We start from the raw sequence: 21,522 nt of genomic DNA on the forward strand, positions 1-21,522 counted from the left end.
CGTTGGCGCAACGTCACGCGGGAGTTGGCCTTGACGTCACGGGGCGGGCGCTAAAATGGCGGCGGCGGCGGGAGCTTGGCTGAGGGGCTGCGCCAAGGTGACGCCTCAGGGCGGGACAGGCATGAGGGGACAAGGGAAAGCTGCATAGGGGAAAGCGGCACCTCCCCAGGCCGCTGCTGGGTGCGGGTGTCTGGCCGGGGCTGGACATGCCGGCTGCAGGGGCAGCGCTGCGAGGCGTGAGGGTGGTGGGGAGCGTCCTCCTGTCCTTCTGTCCTTCTGCCCTGGGGGTTTGTGTGTGGGGCGGCGGGGTCGGGTTCGGCGCTAAGGAAGGTTCTGTGGGTCTCGTGTAATGCGGGGAGGCAGCAGCGGCCCGGCAGCAGCGGCGCTCCGGGGGCTCCTTCAGTTACAGAGCAGCCAAAGCTCTGCCCGGGGGTGCCGGCACTGCCGGGGAGCGGCCCCGAGAGCTCCGGCGGCCTCTGCACCGGAGAGGCTGCCGGATTGCGGATTGCGGGGGGTCTGCAGGGCCGGGAGCTGCGCTGGGTGATGCTGGCCGTGGGTCCCTCACAATTCGGAATGTTCTTGGTGTTGCTAAACGCACCTGAGGCACTGGGGCTGTGACTAAGACACGCTGAGACCCCGGGGTTCAACCACCCATGCCTGAGCTCTGCACGGTGAGACCTTATCCTGCAGCTCCTGGGGGTGCTGTGCTTCTAGAAATAAACTGAAATAAAGAAAACCAACCTTAGAAACAAATGCAAGATTCCCATTGGGGAGCTCCTCTGCTGGGAAATAGGAGCTGTGTGGAAACCAGCTGGGATGGATACTGGCATGGAAATCAGCATGGCAAGCAAAGTGAGCTGAGGAAAACATTGCTTTGGGTTTTTTTCTGTTTATATCTTAATGATGCTGCCAGGGCCAGCATTAAAATCTTGTTGTATATTGTAAAACAAACAAGGAAAACAGGAGAACTGATCTTTTAAAGAGCTGGGGATGGAGGTAAAAATTGAGATAAACAGAAAAATCAATGTTATCAGCAGCCAGTTCTCAAAAGCCAGTGTTTAGTAGGGGAGGCGGTCTGAATCCTGTAGCAGCATAAATCACCACCTACAGAAGAGGAGCAGGAAAAAAGGCAGGGAAGCAGCAGCCAAGGATTTAAGTAATGCACATGCTGTTTAAATAACTGCCTGAAATTAGTGATTTTACATGGCCTCTAAGAAAAGGAAGCTGCACAATAATGTAGTGACTTGATTGTTTATTGAGTTTTTAAATCTAAATATTGACCTAAAACATAGTTTCCACACTGGGCTGTTATTCCTCTGGAACAGCTGTGAGTTGCTGCTCTTTGTGTGGGAGTTGCCAGCATTAATCCCATCCTTGCATGCATCCCATTGGTTTTAAAGCTTTTCAAGGTGACCTTTTTAGGAATTTTAGGAATATTCCTTTGCTCCTGCAAAGGAGCCAAGTGTCTCAAACAATCACTGACCAAAGCATGGTTGATAAATGCCTGAACCAGCTTGGGCAGGGCTTGGAGCACCCTGGGGTGGTGAAGGGGATTCACCTTCCCAGTGTTTTACTTTATTTGTGCCACCATGGAGGAAAACACTCTTTTCCTTGTACTTGGGAATGAAGTGGTGGAGGGAGCAGGAGGTTTGTGTGTGGTTTGCAGCCCTGCCAGCGCTCAGGAAGCAGCCCAGTGGTAAATACAAGTGTGCCTGTGTGTGCTCAGCTTTTTCCTTCCCAGCCCTGGCCAAGGACAGACCTGCACAGGTGAATGTTTGCACACCTGTTGTCAGGTGACCCCAGCATTGCTGCATGTCCTGCACATAATCCATTCCTGCCTGACTGCTCCCAGAACATGGGCTTTAATCTCTAGTAAAACAATGTTTTCCTTATTTTGTGAACACCCACAGTAACTCCATCACCATTTGAAAGTGTTGCAGCTACTGCTGACCACCCAAATGTACTCATAATTTAGCCCTGCTCACCAGTGGTTGTTTTATGTCACCAGGGGTGTTTAATGTGAATAAACACTGAATTTTCACAGCAATATTTATTTTCTCTGTTACCACTTCTGTTTGTTGTTTTTGGGTTTTATTTTATGTGCCAAAATCAGAATTTCCTCATCACAGCAGACTCTTGCTGCTTGTCTCCACAAGAGTTCATGGATGTGCTTCCCATCAGTTCTCCAGCCAGGAAGATGACAAGTGTTGAAAGCCAACATGAAAGAGGGGGAATTATTAAAAGGATCAAAGGAATTTTTACTTCCTGACCCCAGATTTCTGCTGGTTCTGGAGGAATGCTGCAGCCACAGTGTGCATTGTGGGCTTGCCCTGTGTTCTGTGGGCTGAGCGGGCGCCTGCTGGGGGCACAGCCAGTCTGTTCCTCACTCTGGGGGTCACAATCACCCCAAATCCTGTGCAGATGTGTTTTTATATCCCCCATGGCCCAGCTGTGTCTCTGCTGGGGGTTTCTGCCAGCACTTGTCCTGCTGGGACATTGGTGTCTCCACACTGCACTGACAGGGCAGCAGTGCCAGAAATGTGGAGCAGAGACCAGCCCAGAGTGGCTTTGGGGAGCAGAACAGAATCATTGCTCTGCCCTTTTGGGACACAGACCAACTGTGCTGCTGCTTTTCAGGAGAACATTTTAGCTACTCAATTTAGCCCATTACTTTTTGAGCCAGATCCTTTATGCCAACTTCTTTAAAATCCTAAGGAATTATTCTGTGTTGGGAAAGTAGATTGGCCTTCATACCAAATTTGCCTTTCTAAAGTCAGCTGTGAGGTAATGAAGTCTTTGAACACAAAAGCTTTCAGGTCTCTGAGGGACACAGCTGTCACATTATCCATGCCCTGACAATCACAGTGTGTAGCTTCCTCCCAAAAGCCACTTCTGTTCATTTTGGTGACTTTTGCCACATATTCTTAATACTGTTCCCCACAGTAAAATGCTCACCCTCTGCTCTTTTGGTTGGATAACCAATGCTTCTTGAAATTATTATATTGTGGATAAATGGGGAGCATAAGCATTAATCATTTAGTTTTAGTTCCTTCCCATGCTTTTGAAATAAACCAACCAAATAAGACACATTAATTATTAGTTACACTATCAGCATACTGACTGTGGGATTTTAACTGTGTGGAAATTACCTGTACAGAAGCATTCAAGTGCCAGGGCTTGGTCTACAAAATGTGTGCTCATTCTGAAAATCATTAAGTGGTGGGTAAGAATTCAGTTTTAATAGAGAAACCCACAGTGCAGTTAAAAGTTAGGCCCTTTCACAGCAAAATGCCAATAATCCACATGAGGGGCTGTCAGATTGCTTTATATAATAAATAATAATGTATTATAAAATAAATATTTCTTATTAAACAATAAATTTAATAAAATATAAATAATATATATTAAAAGAATGTATAATAAAATGAATATTTTAATATATAATAACATAATAAAATAAATATTTATTATTAATAAATTTAATAAAATAGAAATGATACGTAATCAAATAATATATAATAAAATAAATTTTAAAAATAATATAAAAAAATAAAATAAAAATATAGTAAGAGTTGCTAGTCCCTAGAAAAACAGGAAGAATGCTAAAGTCAGTCAATTAAAGTTGACAGGCCTGTAAAAATCATTATATGTGTATTTTATATTTACTCTCATCATTCTTGTCAATGAAAGTATTAATTCAATTGAAATACACTCTGAAGTGAGTATTACAGAAGTAGTACTCACTTCTCTGAATATTGCAGTAGACTTGCAAAATCATCTATAAAAATAAATATTATCTGCAGGGTTTATTTGCTGTAAGCACTAAAATTGACTAAAAAATGCTTGTGCATACTTTGTAGAATAAAAGTTTGTAAACTTCCAGGAAGAAAACTGTTTCATATTAAAAGAAAAGTAATTAAAGGATATGTTCTTTTAGGACACAGGGGAGGGGAAGGTTATATTTTCTCAAAAGCTTTCAGGCTGAACAGTAGATCTAAGTTATATTTCCTAATAACTTACTGAATAAAAGCCCTGGGTGAAGTTAGATATGGTTGTCTGCATACAAATCTGACTGTTTGCATGTCCTGTGTTTGTTGCCAGCAGCTGAGAAGACACATTCCAGCACACCTGGCTCCTTGGAGGGTTTCTCCCTGTGCTTTCAGATCCTCCAAATCAGAGCTCAAGCCAAACGTGGCCAGTGATGGACTTGCCTGTGCTCCACTTCAAACGTTCACTGAAGAGGAGGCCATGCTGAAAGACATGGGTAGCTATCATCTCTGCAGTTAAAATTCAGAAATGGTTCAAGTAGAAGGGATATTTGAGCTTAAAATTTTGTTTTCATTATTTATTTCTAGTCAAATGTTGAGATGTTTTGGGGGAGTTGTGCTTTACGCCTGATATTGCTTGGGCTTCTTTTTCTTCTGACATGCATAACCTGTCAGAAGCACCACATTCCTGTTATATTGATTCCCAAGGAGGCTGTTTATTTATTTATTTATGGAATATTTACTGTTTTCTCTCTTCCCTTCTTTGCAGTGACCAAGTTTGCCCAGGAACGAGTTGCACCTTTCGTGCAAAAAATGGACGAGAATGCGAAAATGGAAGAGTCCATCGTGCAGGGATTGTTTGAACAAGGGGTCTGCACACCTTTACCTAATCTTTTATTTGAAAAGTAACAGCATTTTCTGTATCTCTAACTGTGCCTTGTTCAGACTTATAGATGAAAAAAATTTAGGGATATAATTCAAATGAACCGATGAATGATTGAACATTTTGGAGTTGTCAATCACACGACAGCTTTCTTTACAGCACTGTCACTCCATCTTTTACTGTAATTCTTTTTCCTTCTCCCCCATACCACATACTTCACCTTATCTTTTAGCTCCTTGTCTTCCCTCCCTCAATTTTTTTTAATTGGATGCTGGAAAGGCCATGACTCCAAGTGTTGATGGAGAAGAGAACCAATATTCCTCTGTGCCTTACTGGGCAGCCATGAGGACTTACATTGCCCGAATCCTGGTGTTCATTCCTGGATTCAGTTTTAGCCTTTCCAGCTATCAGGGCCAACACATTTATACATTTGCACCTTTTCCATTTCAGCTGATGAGTATTGAGCTTGGGGAAGAATATGGAGGAACTGGAGCTTCATTTTTTTCAATCATACTGGCAGTGGAAGAATTGGCCAAGGTTGATCCAGCTGTGGCTCTTGTGTGTGAACTCCAAAACACTCTAACAAATAAATTGTTTACCACCTATGGAACAGAAGAGCAAAAGAGAACTTACCTGCCCAGGGTGTCCAAAGATACAGTGAGTCAAAGTCTTACTTGACTTAACTATTGAAATTATATTATTGTTTAGTAATGTTAGTGGGGATTTTTTTTTTCAGTGGCTAATGTGTGTCTGCAGCTCTGGAAAATATGTGTGAACTTTGAAACACTGGTTAGAGCTGAAATCTGTGGTGATATAGATACATCCTGTCATCAGTAGCTGAGAGGTAAAAGTGGAAAGGCACTTATTAGTTTCATTAAAATTTAATTTACTGTGGAAAAGAACTGTAAAGCAGTTGACTTTGAGAGATGTGTAATTACACAGTGTTTCTATTCTTAATCTTCACAGCTGAAACTCAGTTACTTCAATGCAATAGGTTAAAATGTTTGAATTTAAGAGACTTGTGCTGGCTTATAAGTATTTTCCTTATAGGATTTATTTCTATTTGTGAAAATTAAATTGGCTTTTTCCCTTCCCTTGACAGTTAGGCAGTTTCTGTCTGTCAGAGGCTGGGTCTGGCAGTGATGCTTTTTCCTTGAAGACTCGAGCTGAAAAGAAGGGAGACTATTACATTATCAATGGCTCAAAGATGTGGATTAGCTTGGCAGAAGATGCAGGAGTCTTCTTTGTCATGGCAAATACAGACCCATCCTTAGTAAGTTGCTACAGAATTCTTGCATTTCAGTGACAGCTGCTGAGATATGAAACTGTGGATTTTATACTGATAATCTCATGTTAGAGGTTTATACTCTGTGCACCTTTTCCTAGCTGACTGCAAACCTTTAAAGATCTTTCCCAGCAAAACTTGAGGCAGCAATTTGGTGAGCAATTTAATAAATTCCTCCAACCAGGGAAAATAAGAATGTCAGGATCATTGTTGCACAGCACTGGTGGTGTTCTGAGTAACAGGACTCAGTCTTACATTTTTCCAACCTTTCTGACTTAGCTGACAACTTCCTGTTGTTAAAAGGCAAAATGGAAAATATGTAAAATATGTCCAGTGGAAAATTACACAGCTGACTATGCAAGTATCAGGTTTGTGCCCAGTGTGGGTGTAGGTGTAGATTTTGAGGGATATTGGTATGCAAACCAGTTTTTGATTATTTTTAATCCCCCAGGGCTACAGAGGAATCACCTGCTTCGTAGTGGATCGCAACACAGAGGGGCTCCAGGTGGGGAAGAAGGAGGACAAGCTGGGGATCAGAGCTTGTTCCACCTGCCCAGTCACCTTGGACAACGTGAAGGTATTGTAAGTTCAGCTCTTGAAGCATAACTTGTGTAAAACTGGAACCTGGCCACACATAAGGAAAGAATATTAACTAAATCCCCTAATTTTTCCCCTTGGATACACTGATTGTTGGGCCTATTTTAGCATCTTTCTTCCACAGAAGTCTAGAGAGGGGTTGGATTTCTTACATTTTGATGTAGTTTTTTCTCTGTCATCAGTTTATAGCCATGGAATGCTCTAATCAGCCATCCTAGGAATCAAACTGTGGTTTATGTTTTATGCCTTCACTTATGAGGAGCAATTGCTAAAACTTGTGAACTCTTTTAATAGTTGCAAAACAGAATAGAACAGGAATCATTGGGTGGTTTTATTTTTTAGGTTCCTGAGAGCAGTATCCTGGGACAAGTTGGACAAGGCTATAAATATGCCATTGGAATGCTCAATACTGGCAGGATTGGGATTGCTGCACAGGTGGGTGATTTGGTTTCTTACTGAGCACAGCCAGGATATCATTTGAGTCTGGACTGAAATCTGTGGAATATTTAAAGCTGTTGGGAAAACACTTTATTAAAAGCTCGATTGCCACTAGATGTCACTGTTCCCGTAGCAAAGTGACAGCAAAGACGGGAACAGCTGCCAGTGGGAAAATCCTCCTATAGTGACATAAGCAATAGACTTCAAAAACATTAAATGGCAATTAGCTTCTCTTTGGTCGTTAACTGATTGCTTCTGAATTATGTCCACGTTCTTGTCTTCCACTATGAAAATTTATTTTACAAAGAAAACTAACTTTGGAAACTTTAACACACTGAGATGTATAAATTAATGCTTCCAGCTGGGATTGTATGGGGCTGGCAAATGTAACCTAGTGCTAACTGATGTTTTCCCAACTCGTTTTTAAAAGTCAACTTATTTTTAAAATAAATGTGATTTTCTCTAGCAGAGCTGTTCCAGTTCATTGTTGTGTTTGAAAATTGCACTGTATGGCATCTTAGGGGAGAATATTTACCAATCTTGGAGTTATTTCAAAATGTTGTATTTTGCTGTAAAGTCAGTTTGGATTTCAGAATGCTGCTGATCTCAGTGGAAGTCAGCCCCAGAATAAAATCACTTGTGATAGCTTTTTATATTTTGAATTTACTTTTGAAAGTAATCTTTTCTTTGCTTATACTTTATTGTGCAATATTTCTGTACTACCAATCTCCTTTATCTTTTGCCCTGGTTTGCAGACAGACCAGGAGAAATCATCTCCATGAAATTGGGATTTTCCACATGGCAATACTCTATGCTGATAATTGGGCTGGCTTTTCCATCATTTCTAAAGATTACCTCTGATTAAACTTTGTCTGATATGGCATTTAAAAAGGGCTGTGGGCCTCATTGTTCCCAGAGATATAAATAATATAAAGGCTCTGCCAGTAAAATACATGGTCTGGATTTTACGCTTAATTACTCCAAGTTACACCTTAATTAAAAGTTAAGGTCAGGTAGTTGTTATATCTTAATTACTGCCTTCTTGGCACCTTCAAATTAAGAGAAATGGACTTGACAAGAGCAGCAGCTCTAAAGCCCTGTGGTATTGAGTTTAGTTTTGCAGTTGGAATAGTTTTAAAAGATAATGAAGATCTTATAAAAGGTAATTGTGGCTTTGAAAACAGTTTCAGATGGTTTTAGTGCAAGGCAGCTGCAATATTATTACAGGTGCTGAAGTTGATGTACTTTGTTCTTATAATTTATATAAGGAGATGACAAATCTGATAATGGGGCTGATTAGCAGCAGACTTCAATGTTTTCTTTTACTTTTTTCCTTTGTATAATTCTTTTTCTGTTGTACATCATTCAAGGTAGTTTTTCTAAGCTGTCTGATGTGACACTTTACTGCTTCTGCCTTCGTGGAAAGACAAAATTGATCAAAATTCTTTTACAATTGTTCTGCAGAGTTGGAAGATAGTGCAAGAAATGTTATCTCTCCTTCCACACCACTAAGTTTCTAAATTCTGAAATAAATTGCTAATTCTGGCAATTCAGTCTGGTGTCCTCTAGAAAATGAGAAATTATTTTGCTTATGAAAATAGTTTTGATTAATCATTCAGATTATTTTTCCTTTAATAGGATAATGCAGATCTATAGATCTACAGTTTACAGTCATTTTCTTATGCAACTACAAATTATCAAAAAGATTAATATTTTTGCAATTACAGCTGACCCTTAAATTTTGTTCAAAAAATGAGTGCTAGTGTTTTTACAAATACTTGCCTATGGTAAGAAATGGGCATGTAAAAGGTTTGTTCCTCAAACTTTTATTTTTTATAACTCCCCTCAGTTTTTGTGATAACTAAAATTCTGGCTCCTAGGATTCTCTATACAAATTTTAGCATTATCTAGGTGGGAAGAAACCAACTTTTCTCCTGGATATCAACCTGCCTGAGCAGAAGATGACCAATTATGATCACCTTCATTAGGTGCATTTAATGAATCAATTTTTTTGACCAAATCCTTCTTTTTCCTCACAGATGTTAGGACTGGCCCAGGGGTGTTTTGACCGTACAGTTCCCTACACAAAGGAGAGAGTCCAGTTTGGGAAGAGCGTGTTTGATTTCCAGGTAATTGTTAATGGCATGTTTCCTCCAAGAAAGAATAGTGACCATAATAAACAGTATAATTAGTATTATGATTTGCATAATTTATGTTCCACTTCATGTCTTGTCTCTCCTCCTCATTATCTGAGTAGTTTTCAAAAAAAATTCTAGATGAACGTTCATCTGCCGTGTAAAATTCAGCAATTCAGTGCCTTTGCAAGTACCACACAAATAATTTAAAACTTGACATGTTTTTAACATATTCCTTTTGCTTGATAACTTGTTGACATTCCTTGAAAATAATACACATGGAACTCCCTTCTGATTTTAGTATCCCACTATACTGAATGTGCTCCAGTTTTTATACCCTTTCATGAGGTGTAGGGGAAGGGCTTTTTCTGGAGACTATAAATGATAAAAAGATGAGGAAAACTGAATTATTAGATTTCCTGTGTTGTACAAAGACATTTAGTTTTCATTATAATATCTGTTTCTTACTGCCAAAAAGACTCTTTGTTGCAAAAATGATGTATAGTTTAATAAGGAAGATACATAATTGTAATTACTCTGGTAATTTTCTTGTTAAAAGAAACCTACATCTCAGCTGAAGAGAAGGAACATTAGCACTACTCATAATTTATGCAAATTTTAGGAAGCACTCATAGATACCTAGGAAATTATTGGAACTACGTCTTTTGAATGGGAAATGGAATTTATAATTGCCAAATCATTTTGGTATTTTGACCTGCCTATATATTTCTGCAGATCTGAGGGAATGGTGTTAATGTTCTAATAAGATGAAAGATTTCATTGTGTTTTAGACTACTAAATGTTCATTTTCAATGATCATAATATTTGGGTGTTCTTAAATAAACCCATTCTTCTGTAATACCATTCAGATATGAGCTCCATCACCCTTGAATCCATTCCTCAGTCGTGTCCTCTGTACCTTTAAGCTGCTTCTAAATCTTGTCTTGTGCCTCTGGGGCAAGGAAAGGAGTTGTCACCTTGCTAGATCTCCACTTTTATTTAAGAAATATTTGTTTACAAGTCTTCCTTGGCTAAGCTCATTAGGGAACTAGACCTGGTTTTTCAGTGAACAGTTGCAGAATGAAAATGCAGCTCTGTCTTCCTCATGCCTTTGCAATCCTGAGGAGGATGTTAAGATTGAGATAAAATTATCCTTTATATTCCTGGGTTTAAATAGGTAACCCTCTGGCCAGTCAGGCAGAAAGAACCCCAGTGCTCCTGAATCCAAGAATCCAAGAACAGGAAAGGGGAAAACAGGACTGCAGTTCCTGAGAGCACTTCAGTGGCCCAGGAGTGTTCCCAACACAGAAGGAACACAGAATTGTCGGAACCCAGGAAATTCCTCTGACTGCCCTGGAGAACTGAGACCCTGACAGGGGGCTCAGAGACCTTGGCACAGAGTCAAAAACACCTGTGCCTTTGATTTTAACCCATGGAGACAATTACCAACTTTGTGTGAAGAGTTACAAGCCACAAGAGTTTGAATAGAATGATAGTGAATTTATCACGGGGTGAAAATGTAGAATTTTGGGGTTTTAGAAGGGAGGTTCAAGAGGCAAGATGGAGGAATCTGGTCATGTCCTCTCCTTCCTCCTGTTTCTTCTTAGCCTCCATCTTCTGCTGTGATGGTGGCATTTTTGGATTGGTTTAGAGCAGAGACAAACTGTCTAACATAGGTGATAGGTATTGGAAAATTATTGTAAATAAAGTACGTGTAGTTTTTAGTATAAAAAGATAACACCACCCCAAGGCAGTCAGTGTGCCACAGACCAACATGCTAGACAGACCTCAGAAAAAGAATGTTTTAGATAACAGAGAATAATAACCTTGAGAACCAGAGCCAAGGAATCCTGACTCCTTCTTTGATCTTGGGGCTGGGAAAAAGAGACTTTCCAACACCTTGGGGTCATCTCAACACTAGAGACCCTGTCACAGAATTACTTCCCAGCTGGACCTGATGTTTTTATTTTAGAGTGCATTGCATGGTGAGCAGGATGGTTGTTGCTGGCAGCTCCAGAGGGGCTGTGGCTGTGTGTGAGTGAGTGCTGTGCTGCCCTTGCAGGGGCTGTGGCTGTGTGTGAGTGAGTGCTGTGCTGCCCTTGCAGGGGCTGTGGCACTGTGTAACTGAGTGCTGTGCTGCCCTGTGGTTACTCTGAGTGCTGTGCTGCCCTTGCAGGGGCTGTGGTCATTCTGAGTGCTGTGCTGCCCTTGCAGGGGCTGTGGCTGTGTGTGAGTGAGTGCTGTGCTGTCTTTGCAGGGGCTGTGGTCACTCTGAGTGCTGTGCTGCCCCTGCAGGGGCTGTGGCTCTGTGTGGGTGAGTGCTATGCTGTTCTTGCAGGGACTGTGGCTGTGTGTGAGTGAGTGCTGTGCTGCCCTTGCAGGGGCTGTGGCACTGTGTGACTGAGTGCTGTGCTGCCCTGTGGTTACTCTGAGTGCTGTGCTGCCCTTGCAGGGGCTGTGGTCATTCTGAGTGCTGTGCTGCCCTTGCAGGGGCTGTGGCTGTGTGTGAGTGAGTGCTGTGCTGTCTTTGCAGGGGCTGTGGTCACTCTGAGTGCTGTGCTGCCCCTGCAGGGGCTGTGGCTCTGTGTGGGTGAGTGCTATGCTGTTCTTGCAGGGGCTGTGGTCACTCTGAGTGCTGTGCTGCCCTTGCAGGGGCTGTGGCTGTGTGTGAGTGAGTGCTGTGCTGCCCTGTGGTCACTCTGAGTGCTGTGCTGCCCTTGCAGGGGCTGTGGTCACTCTGAGTGCTGTGCTGCCCTTGCAAGGGCTGTGGTCACTCTGAGTGCTGTGCTGCCCTTGCAAGGGCTGTGGTCACTCTGAGTGCTGTGCTGCCCTTGCAGGGGCTGTGGCTCTGTGTGAGTGCTGTGCTGCCCTTGCAGGGGCTGTGGCTGTGTGTGAGTGAGTGCTGTGCTGCCCTTGCAGGGGCTGTGGTCACTCTGAGTGCTGTGCTGCCCTTGCAGGGGCTGTGGTCACTCTGAGTGCTGTGCTGCCCTTGCAGGGGATGCAGCACCAGATTGCCCAGGTGGCCACGCAGCTGGAGGCGGCCCGGCTGCTGACGTACAACGCGGCGCGGCTGGCGGAGGCGGGCAGGCCGGCCATCAAGGAGGCCAGCATGGCCAAGTACTTCACTGCTGAGGTACCTGAGCTCCCTCACTGCTGCTACAGCTCCTTCTGCTACCCCCTGTGTACTCAGAATTCATCTTGGCTGTGCAAGCTCTGGATGTACTTCTATCTCAGTAAAGGTGTTCCAGGCCAAGTTGGGTGGGGCTTGGGGCAACCTGGGCGAGTAGAAGGTATCCCTCTGCCAAGGGATTGAGATGAGTTTTAAGATCTCCTCCTGTTGGGGAAGATGAAACAGGAAAGCCTTATAAATATGATTGCCTGGCAAAAGATGTTGAGAATATGGAAACTGTAAGCGAGATTGAAATGAAAGCAAGCTTTGAGATCCCTCAGTTACTGAACAACTGGAAAACAATGGCATGGCCAGCTGAAGGTAATCCCCTTTTGATGGAACAACACCCTCTGCTTGCAGGCAGGTCCAAGGGTCAGAGCTGAACCTGCTAGCTTGGCAGAAGGGGCCCAAAGAGGAGGTTTTAGGGTTTAAAATGTAACACAGTATGGTAATGTAATGATTCTTATAGGCTGTATGTAAATGCTATAGGATTTGTTTATTGTACTAGATTGGTTAGTGAGAATCAGAATATTCAACACAGAAGATGATTTATTGTATTGGAACGGGAACTTCACTCTCCTTTTTTACTCCCTTATGCTCTCACCCCCTTACTCTCTTACCCTCTCATCCTCTCTCCCCTCTCTTCTCTCGGGCCTGCTCCAGCTGTGCCTGGCAGCTCCCAGCAGGGCCCTGCACCCAGGCCCTCTGCAATAAACCCCAAATCCCAGCAGGGCCCTGCACCCAGGCCCTGTGCAATAAACCCCAAATCCCAGCAGGGCCCTGCACCCAGGCCCTTGGCAATAAACCCCAAATCCCAGCAGGGCCCTGCACCCAGGCCCTTTGCAATGAACCCCAAATCCCAGCAGGGCCTGCACCCAGGCCCTTTGCAATGAACCCCAAATCCCAGCAGGGCCCTGCACCCAGGCCCTGTGCAATAAACCCCAAATTCCACAACCTGGCTGCAGAGATCTCTTGTCTCTGTCCACCCGATCATCCCACCCCGCAATGCTCCAACACCCTCCAACCCAACCCATTCTGTGTTTCTCAGTCCATGCACAGAATCTAAATTAAGTCACCAAAAAATAAGCTGCTCATGCCCCAAATAAATTTTTTTAAACCAACTAACAACACTGAAAGAGGAATGCGGATTAATACTTTCACTTATAAAGAAAGATTTAATTTTCTCAGAAATCTTATTGTGGCATGAGAAATGACACTGTAAAGAGTTCATTTGTGACTGTTTCAGCTGGTCACATGTGTTAGTCTTAAAATGACTCAAAACTGGATGGCTTTTCCCTCTTTGCATTTGCTGTCTTGCATACCACTGCTGGTCTTTTGCACAGAGCAGCATAGAAACTATTCTGTAACAGTTAGTGAACTCCTGATGTCCTCTGGTTTATCTTGTTTTTATCCTAAAATGGTTTGCTGAAGATGAATACCAAAATACCCATCCTTCTTCCCCCCTGTTCTAGTCACTGCTTTATTCCCTGTTTTGTTATTAATCAGGTACAAAGTATAAATTTTACTGCCACTGTCTGAAGTTGAATGCTGTAACTCTGAACCTCTCTTCACAGGTTGCAACACTGACAACCAGTAAATGTATTGAATGGATGGGAGGTGTTGGATTCACCAAAAATTTCCCAATAGAAAAATACTACCGTGACTGCAAGATAGGTGAGTGCCACTTCCTTACCAAGTATCTCTTGTGCCTTGGTGCTATTAAAGTTTGAGGAAGAAGGGCTGGCTTTTTTTTTCTCAGGATATTTTTTCCTTGAGACTGTATCAACACTAATTCAAAGGCTCAGATATAAAATTTTAGGTATAAATGTATGTACATGCAAGGCTAGTTAAAATGTTTGATTAGATACCAACAAAATATAGGCACAAACACCATGTCTGATTCTATTAAGAAAATTTCTGTAAAAAAATAATTAAAAATAATTTCATTTGCTTTAAGATCTGAATCCATGTGGAGTTTTCTTTTCAAGGCTTTCTTGTTCATCAGGATAATCCTTGGGCACATCAGTTTGATATTTTTAGCAATATTACCCTTTGGCTTTTATTACAACAGCATTTGGAACTTCTTGATTTTTTTGGCTATTTAAGACTTGCTTTTCAGGAAAATGTCTTTGCATTATGTGTTGCCAGCCAGAAAAGTGCTTTTATTGTTACAGATAATAAAATAGGAATGCTTATAATATTGTATAAATAATTACAGTTCTGTGCTAGTACTTGCACAGTAAAGCTTCATTTCATAATTATAAAGTTTCTCACTGGGCTTTAGGATGATATTTTGGTCTCTCTTCATAAACTCACTCTGGATTTAGTGTCTACTAATCTGTTTTCTTCTGATTTCAGGTACAATATATGAAGGAACTTCAAATATCCAGTTGAGCACAATTGCAAAATTCTTAGCACAGGAGTACTGAAACTATAAGGACTTCCTTGATGCTATATAAAAATTATTTCCCTCAACACTAATTGTAAATTTATTGGTAATTACAGAAGGCATTGATGGCATCATAAATAAGAATACACCATCACAAAAAAACATTAATTCCCCATTTCAGGTGAGGGAGTGATTCATGTGAAATCATGATTTCCACATTCAGATCCAAACTTCTTTCTGCCTGAGACACTTCCAAGCACTGGATTTAGCTCCCTTAGCTTGTGCCAGCAGTTCACCTGCACTTGGAGATACCAGAGTGAAAACAAAGGAATCCAAATCCCTGGAATCCAAATCCCTGGAATCCAAACCCCTGGAATCCAAATCTCTGGCATTTCTGTTTTTCCCCCTGGGAGAAAGGACTCTCCACGTGCAGCAGAGCTGGTGTGTAGGGTGGAGCTGCATTAGCATGGGGTGCACAGAGAGGGAATTGATGCTTTCCTCTCTCCCAGGTGGAGTGATGTCTGTGGAGCTGCTGTAATTGGAGTAATTTTTACAGCAGCCCTCAGTGTGTTCTTAAGGATATCTTTGTAATTAAGCCCTTGCAGCCCCAATTTGGACTCCTGAAAGGTGGATAATATCCACCTCCCTTTCCAGCCTTCTCAGCTGTTAAGGGTTTTAATCTAAGAGCCTATTTATAGTTCTCCTTTCATAAAAGGTTGAGTTGAAATCTTTCTGAAATGGGGTTAAAAAAGCTCTAGTAGTTCTGCAAAAGGACAGATATAAGCTGGGTAATGGCAGTGCTGTGATTCTACCTCCCAGTGGCCTTTCCACATTCAATGCATTTTACAAACTTTAAAGGGAGGCACTGTTAATTTGCAGCCTAGAATTCCTTGCTCCTGGAAGTTAGTGCTTCTCCAGCACAGTTTTCCCCTTTTTTTAAGAGAGAAAAAAGGGCAGGGGGTTGGGAAGTATTTGCTTTTTTTATTTGTCTCTGTTTACTCTAAAATTAGACATTTTATTTACAGCAGAAACCTCTTCAGTGCTGGAGAGCTAATTAACTAATAATCAAGAGACAGGAAGCTTAATATATGAAAAATCATCCTAATTGCTGTAATTGGCAATCTGTTTCAAGTGTTTTGGGGAGGGAAGGATTGGTTTTCTGGTTTTGGCTGACTTAGAGGAATCTCATTTTTAAAGCTTGCCTTTCACTGATGATTCACTCTGAGTGGAGCTTAGAACATTACAGGCTGAGACTCCCAGAGGATTTCCTAGCAAAACCAGGGCAAGTGACACTTAACAAGTGGGATTTGTAAAACAAGCAGTGCCTTAGACAAAGAAACAAGCAAGGATGAAAAGCACTATTAAAAAGTTCTCTGACTTCAAAGGGAAGTAACTGCTTTAGTGAATTAATCCCTCCATGTACACACTCTGCCTGGTAATGGGCAAAGAATTATTGTGCTGATTATCCTTGTGCCAATAAAAATGCCCCTCCCACATCAGTTTGTCAAGAGCTTTGAGATTTACAAAAATACAAGAGTAGGAAAGTAGGCTGGATGGTTTCTGAAGTTAGTAATATTATTATTATTAATCATTATTAATGCATTTCAGATTTACTTGCAGGCTTTGTTTCAGCTGAATTGAGACAGCTGGGGAAATTTAGATTAGAATTAAGACTAGAATTAAGATTACAGACACCACAGCATTTAACTACATTTATTCTGCTCAACACAATCTTATCTGTAAATCCAAAATAATCAAAACCACACTGCAGGATGCTGGAGTTAATGCTGATTGCTGTGCTGAGTTGTGCCAGGGTGAGGCAGGTTTAATCTGCCTTGCTCCCCTGAGTGTCCACAGAAAGCAGGGTTTGGTTTTTGCTGTGATCTCCTGGTTTGTGACACTCTCAGCTTGGCATCTGCAGTTCTGTGTGAGACTGGCAATACTTTACTGATTCAATTCGGTGCCAGAAGCAAACCCTTTGTGGAGGAAAGTGCAGAGCTCTTTGAAGGACTGTTAAGGGCTGGATGTCCAGGATTATGTAAAAAGACTCTTTGTGTAGAACTGTGTCAGGTATCCATTTGAAAAAATAACCAGGGGAAAATGAGATTAATGTGATTCCTCACAGTCTGATATGGGATGCCTGAGTCCAGCAAACAACCTGAACATCCTCAGCAGCAATTCCACAGTAGCTGATGAGCTTTTCTTCTCAGTAAAGCAAGGTCAAGCCTTTAACTAATGTTACAGCTGTAAATATTTTCATGTCTTTGTTATGTATGCTGTATTTTGTACACAGTTTTCAAAGAAATAAATAATGTATTGTATTTATATACAAAATGTTGTGAAGGAGTCTGTGCACAAATCAGTTACAACCCCTGAGTAACTTTCCTTGCTGTTTTAAGAGGACAGGTACATGTGTGGAGAGCATTGGCTGCTCAGGTCACTGATTCTGGGGAGTCACAGAATGGTTTGGGTTGGAAGGGACCTGAAATCCCCCCCTGCCCTCTGAACTCAGCTGTGTGGTTGGGAATGAGAAGTGCTGTGCTGTTGTCCAGGAGCTGTTTAGTGCTCCCAGCCCTTGTTCTGCTTTAGGACAGACATTTTTGGGTGGTCATCAATGGCAATTCCACATTTGGCACTGTGGGCACAGGCTGCAGAGCTGGTGTGGGCAATGCTGGGAGGCTTTCTGAGCTTCTAAGCTGCTTTATGTACTCAAGATTTATTTTATTAGTGACTTTTCCCTCTTTATGCCCTTAGTCCATCCAGTCTGTTGTCCTGGAACAGCAACTTCATTATCAATTGTTGCATGTGAGCTGCCCTGGTTAGAAGAAAAGACCTGTATTGAGAATGTATTTTAAAGTGCCTGAATTTTGGTTTTGACTTGATACAATGTTTGTATATGAGTTCATGGTTCTCTGATAATCTGTAATTTAAAATTGTTGCCAGATCCTGCAGGTTTTGTACCAGGCTGTGTCATGTCAACCTTCTCTAGCTCTGTTCTGCTTGGTGATCAAGGCAGATTTCCAGAGAAAGGTTTAATCACTACTTGGAAAACTCAAATACAACATTTTGTATCATCTTTTCTCTGCTGTTGTTCTTTCTTTCATATTTTCTTTTCCCCATGTAAAGATTGTGTTAGAAAAGGCTTACATCAACTACAGAGTTATTGTTCTTTGGGAGCCTTTTGCTATGCAAAGACTTTTCTAATTAACACATTATTGCATTTCCACTTGAAAATCTTTTGGTGAGAGACACATTTCAAGTTCTTCTACCAAGCCAAGCTCGATTGGAAGCCCAGTTTGTTTTGAAAGCAGCTGTCTGACTTCCCTGAGCTGGTACTGGATACACAAAAGCTAAAGAAATGCTTTTCCTCAGCCCCAGAATGTATTCAGGGTAACCAGAAATAACCAATGTGTTCCCTAATAGCTTGTTTATTGTTCAAAGGAACATGCAGTGTACACTGTAACATTTTTTTCTGGTGAAATATTCAGAAATATAAATCAAAAATATGTGCAGTCTCACTAGACAGTAATAGCATTTTTATATATTTTGTCTTTTCAAGATCATTTGGATTTACATCTTTCTGAAGCTATTCTCCCTCTCAGTAGGTGTAGAGCTGCTAACACTGGAGGACTTAGACAAACTAAAAAAAGTCAAGTTTTTAGTGATTCCTTTTTAGTGAGGCTAAAGAGGGGCTGCTTGCTGCCTTCAGCCAAGTCTCAAGCAATGACCCAGCCCTCAGTGGAACAGAATCATTTTCTGATCATCCTTCTCATCACATCAAGTTTGCCACAAGACTCTTGGAATTTTTCGGCCTGAATTGTTTTCAAGGACACCCTGTAAATTCTTCTATTCCTTAATTTGCATCCTAAACATGTAAATTAAGTGCAAATTTTTCAGTACAAACAGAGCAGGTTTTAATTTAACACTGTGTTGTTGAGGTTTTCTGCTTTTGTTTAGATCATTCCCAAAAAGAATGATGTTTGACATTAGCTTCTCTGGACACTTTTTGGTTTTCTGTAGAAGAAATTTGCTAAACTGCTGTAAAAATAATCCAGGAATGATTAAAAAATAAAAGTTAAGGTTCTGGAACATAGTTAAATAGTGAAAAGCTCCAAAGAACTTGTTTGGTCAGTAGAGCTGCTGAAGATAGAGTTGGTCCTCTCAATGTCTGTCCAACCAGGCTTTAGAAGGAAAATAATTTTCTGGGTTTAATTGCAGCAGTGCCTACATTTGATTGATAAGGCAGTTTTGACTGTTGCATGAATAATAAAAGCTTGATTCAGCAGGATTTTTGTCATAAAATCCATTTGAGTGCCATGCAGGATTCACAGTTTCCAAGGACCAAAAGAAGGTGCAGCAGCACATCTTCCATTTAATGCTGGAAGAATTTTAGCTCTCCTGTGCTTTGACTCCAGTGATCCAATTTGCAGAGATAAACAATTCCCTGGCAGTAATGCAGCTTGCCATTATTTAATAATTATTTAAAATGTGCCTTGTTACCCTTGTGTAAGAATCTGAGCTGCAGGGGAGTGCTCTGATTCTGCAGGGGCTGACACAGCACTGGTTAAAGCACCCCATGGTCTGGTGTCTCAGACTGTTCTAATTTAATAGCAAACCTTCTCTATCCTGCTGCTTCTATTTAGAAGTGTCCAAAAACCTTTTTTTTTTTTTTTTTCTTCCCAACTGTAAAAGCCTTCTGGCACTAAATTACATCTATTCCTTGACTGAAACATATCTGCTCTATGCTAACCTCATTATCCAGGAATGATTTCTAGAAGAGGAAGTGAAGAATAATTAAATCATTCCTAACTGAAGGAAATGCTTCGCAGAACTATACAAATTCCAATTTGGCCAAGATGCTGTGGTTTCAGATTCTATTTCTGGGAAGGGCAGAGGGACAAACAGTTATTTTTGGAGCCATGGGCAGCTGGGTTCTGGCTGCAGTTTCCTCTCTTACCTTGAGCTGGGAGTGGGCTGGGACATCCCTGCTGAGAGGGAGCACATTTCCTGCCACCACCGCCCTCAGTACCTGCCCTGATGGGAGTTCTGGGAAATTCAACTCATCCCCCTTGCTGCAGGTGTAGCCTGCCCTGCTTGGTGCTGGCTGAGACCCTGAATTGGGGCATTTTCCTGCAAAATCCTCCCTCAGCCCTGACCTGAAGCAGGGACTTGTCAGCAGTGGTGCCCTGCCATTGCTGCCAACACGGCTGTGAGGGGACACGCACTTCCCCCCCTCAGCCTGGAGCACAGTGCCTGGGAAAAAATCATTTTGGGGGTTAAAAATGAACTTGGGGGTTAAAAATGAACTGTGTTTGTGCTCAGCCTGGGCACAGCCCCTCGTGGGGCTCTGCACTCACATCCTCAGATTTTCACATTTTTCCATCTGCAAATCTCACTCTTCCAAAGCATAAGGCAAAAAGGAGCTAAAAAAACCCCTTATAACTAGCTCTTTTTATATGGGTTTGTTTGCAAGTATATTAGTGATGTGTAATTGATTTATTAATTGGGAAATAAACAACTGGCATGCTGGAAGAACAGCTTTCCAGTGCTCCACAACTTTGGTCTTTCAAGGAATCAGATCACTGAAATGAGTTATGCATTCAAGAAATCCACTTAGAATTAAGAACATATGTCCTACTTTCCCAGATTTTCCTTTAAAAGTTGCATATTACAATAATGGAGTGTAAAGAGTAAACTTCAGTGATTTGCAAAAGGCACCAGCCTTGTGCCTTTTCCAAACTGGTTGATTTATGTGCTGTTTGCTGTTTTTGAGAACACAAAACAATTAATTCATGTGTGAAAAGAACAGTGAATTAATCCTAGAGAGCCCTGGAGCCTTTAAAGACCTGAATCATATGTTGAGCTCGTTTAAAACTTGCATAAGAAATTAATGTAGAATAAAGCCCTTTAATTTGAAAAGTGCATCTATAGTAGGTGTCCCTAGGATATCTCCTGGATCATTATTCAGAAAGGTTAAGGAGGACTTTATTTTTTCCTTTCTTTCTTTCTTTTTTCCCCCCTTATATTCAGTATGTATTTTCCAGTTTGCAGCTCAACGTGGTGCATTTCAACTTAAAAAGAGGCAGAGATTTTAAAAAGGAACGGGGAGCTTTTTATTCACCTTCCACTTAATTTCCTTGCTGCCTTGCCAGTCCCAGCTTAATGAATGTAATTGCTACCTTTGATGAAAATACTATTATCAAGATCACACATTACATTGGAAAACAGTTTTTCTTTAAACACAGCTACTGCAGTCTCTAATTATGCATGTAACAAGTGGCTCCTGAACAAAAGAGCATGTTGTCTACAATTGCTAGGAATTGGAGCAAGGCAAATTTGAACAAAGAACAGATTAGATTTGCTCCATGCTCCACAAAGCCCATTCCCCTGATTAATTTCCTGCAAAAACTAAAACAATTCTCTCTTAAAAGAAACTAACCCTCATCCCCAGAATGATCCATATGCCATTTGTGTCAATCTATATGGTGATAATGGCTACAGATTTAAATTATTAACTATTAGGTGGAGTAAAATAGGAAAGCTCTTTTATAAACTTACCTTTTCATATGTAAATAAGCAGTACAAGGACTTAAGGAACAAAAACCTGACTTTTCTGTGGAAACCAGGAACAAGAAAGCACCCAGTAACTGAAAGTCTGAATTGTGCATGTATAATCCAATTATTTTGTCAGTTTGCTCTGTGCTCCGTGTTCTGCACAGGCACTGCAGCAGGAGAACCAATGTCCTGTTGGGTTTTCCAAGGGTGACACATTTGAGGGCTGATTTCCTTGTTTCCATTTGAGGAGAGTTCTTCTGAAAAGATTTTCATTTGATTCTCAAAACAAATCATTTTGTCAACA

The 21,522-nt window shown here is 41.5% G+C and overlaps 1 protein-coding gene across 2 annotated transcripts; it reads left to right on the forward strand.

Moving 5' to 3' along the window:
- The first annotated feature begins 37 nt into the window (after positions 1 to 37).
- Positions 38 to 17,799, forward strand: ACADSB (acyl-CoA dehydrogenase short/branched chain). 2 transcript variants are annotated; one of them, XM_058028874.1, is made up of 11 exons: positions 38 to 97; positions 4,105 to 4,264; positions 4,537 to 4,637; positions 5,101 to 5,307; positions 5,753 to 5,923; positions 6,387 to 6,512; positions 6,875 to 6,967; positions 9,010 to 9,099; positions 12,101 to 12,238; positions 13,849 to 13,948; positions 14,633 to 17,798. In XM_058028874.1, exons 1-11 carry the CDS (start codon positions 56 to 58, stop codon positions 14,701 to 14,703), a joined length of 1,299 nt encoding a protein of 432 aa, XP_057884857.1. In that variant the 5' UTR covers positions 38 to 55; the 3' UTR covers positions 14,704 to 17,798. The 2 variants fall into 2 exon arrangements, with proteins under 2 accessions (XP_057884857.1, XP_057884855.1); XM_058028872.1 differs by having other exon boundaries at positions 50 to 97; positions 4,102 to 4,264; positions 14,633 to 17,799.
- The last annotated feature ends 3,723 nt before the right edge of the window (positions 17,800 to 21,522 follow it).

This window comes from Melospiza georgiana, chromosome 8 (assembly GCF_028018845.1).
Source record: "Melospiza georgiana isolate bMelGeo1 chromosome 8, bMelGeo1.pri, whole genome shotgun sequence".
In the NCBI taxonomy this organism is placed as follows: domain Eukaryota; kingdom Metazoa; phylum Chordata; class Aves; order Passeriformes; family Passerellidae; genus Melospiza; species Melospiza georgiana.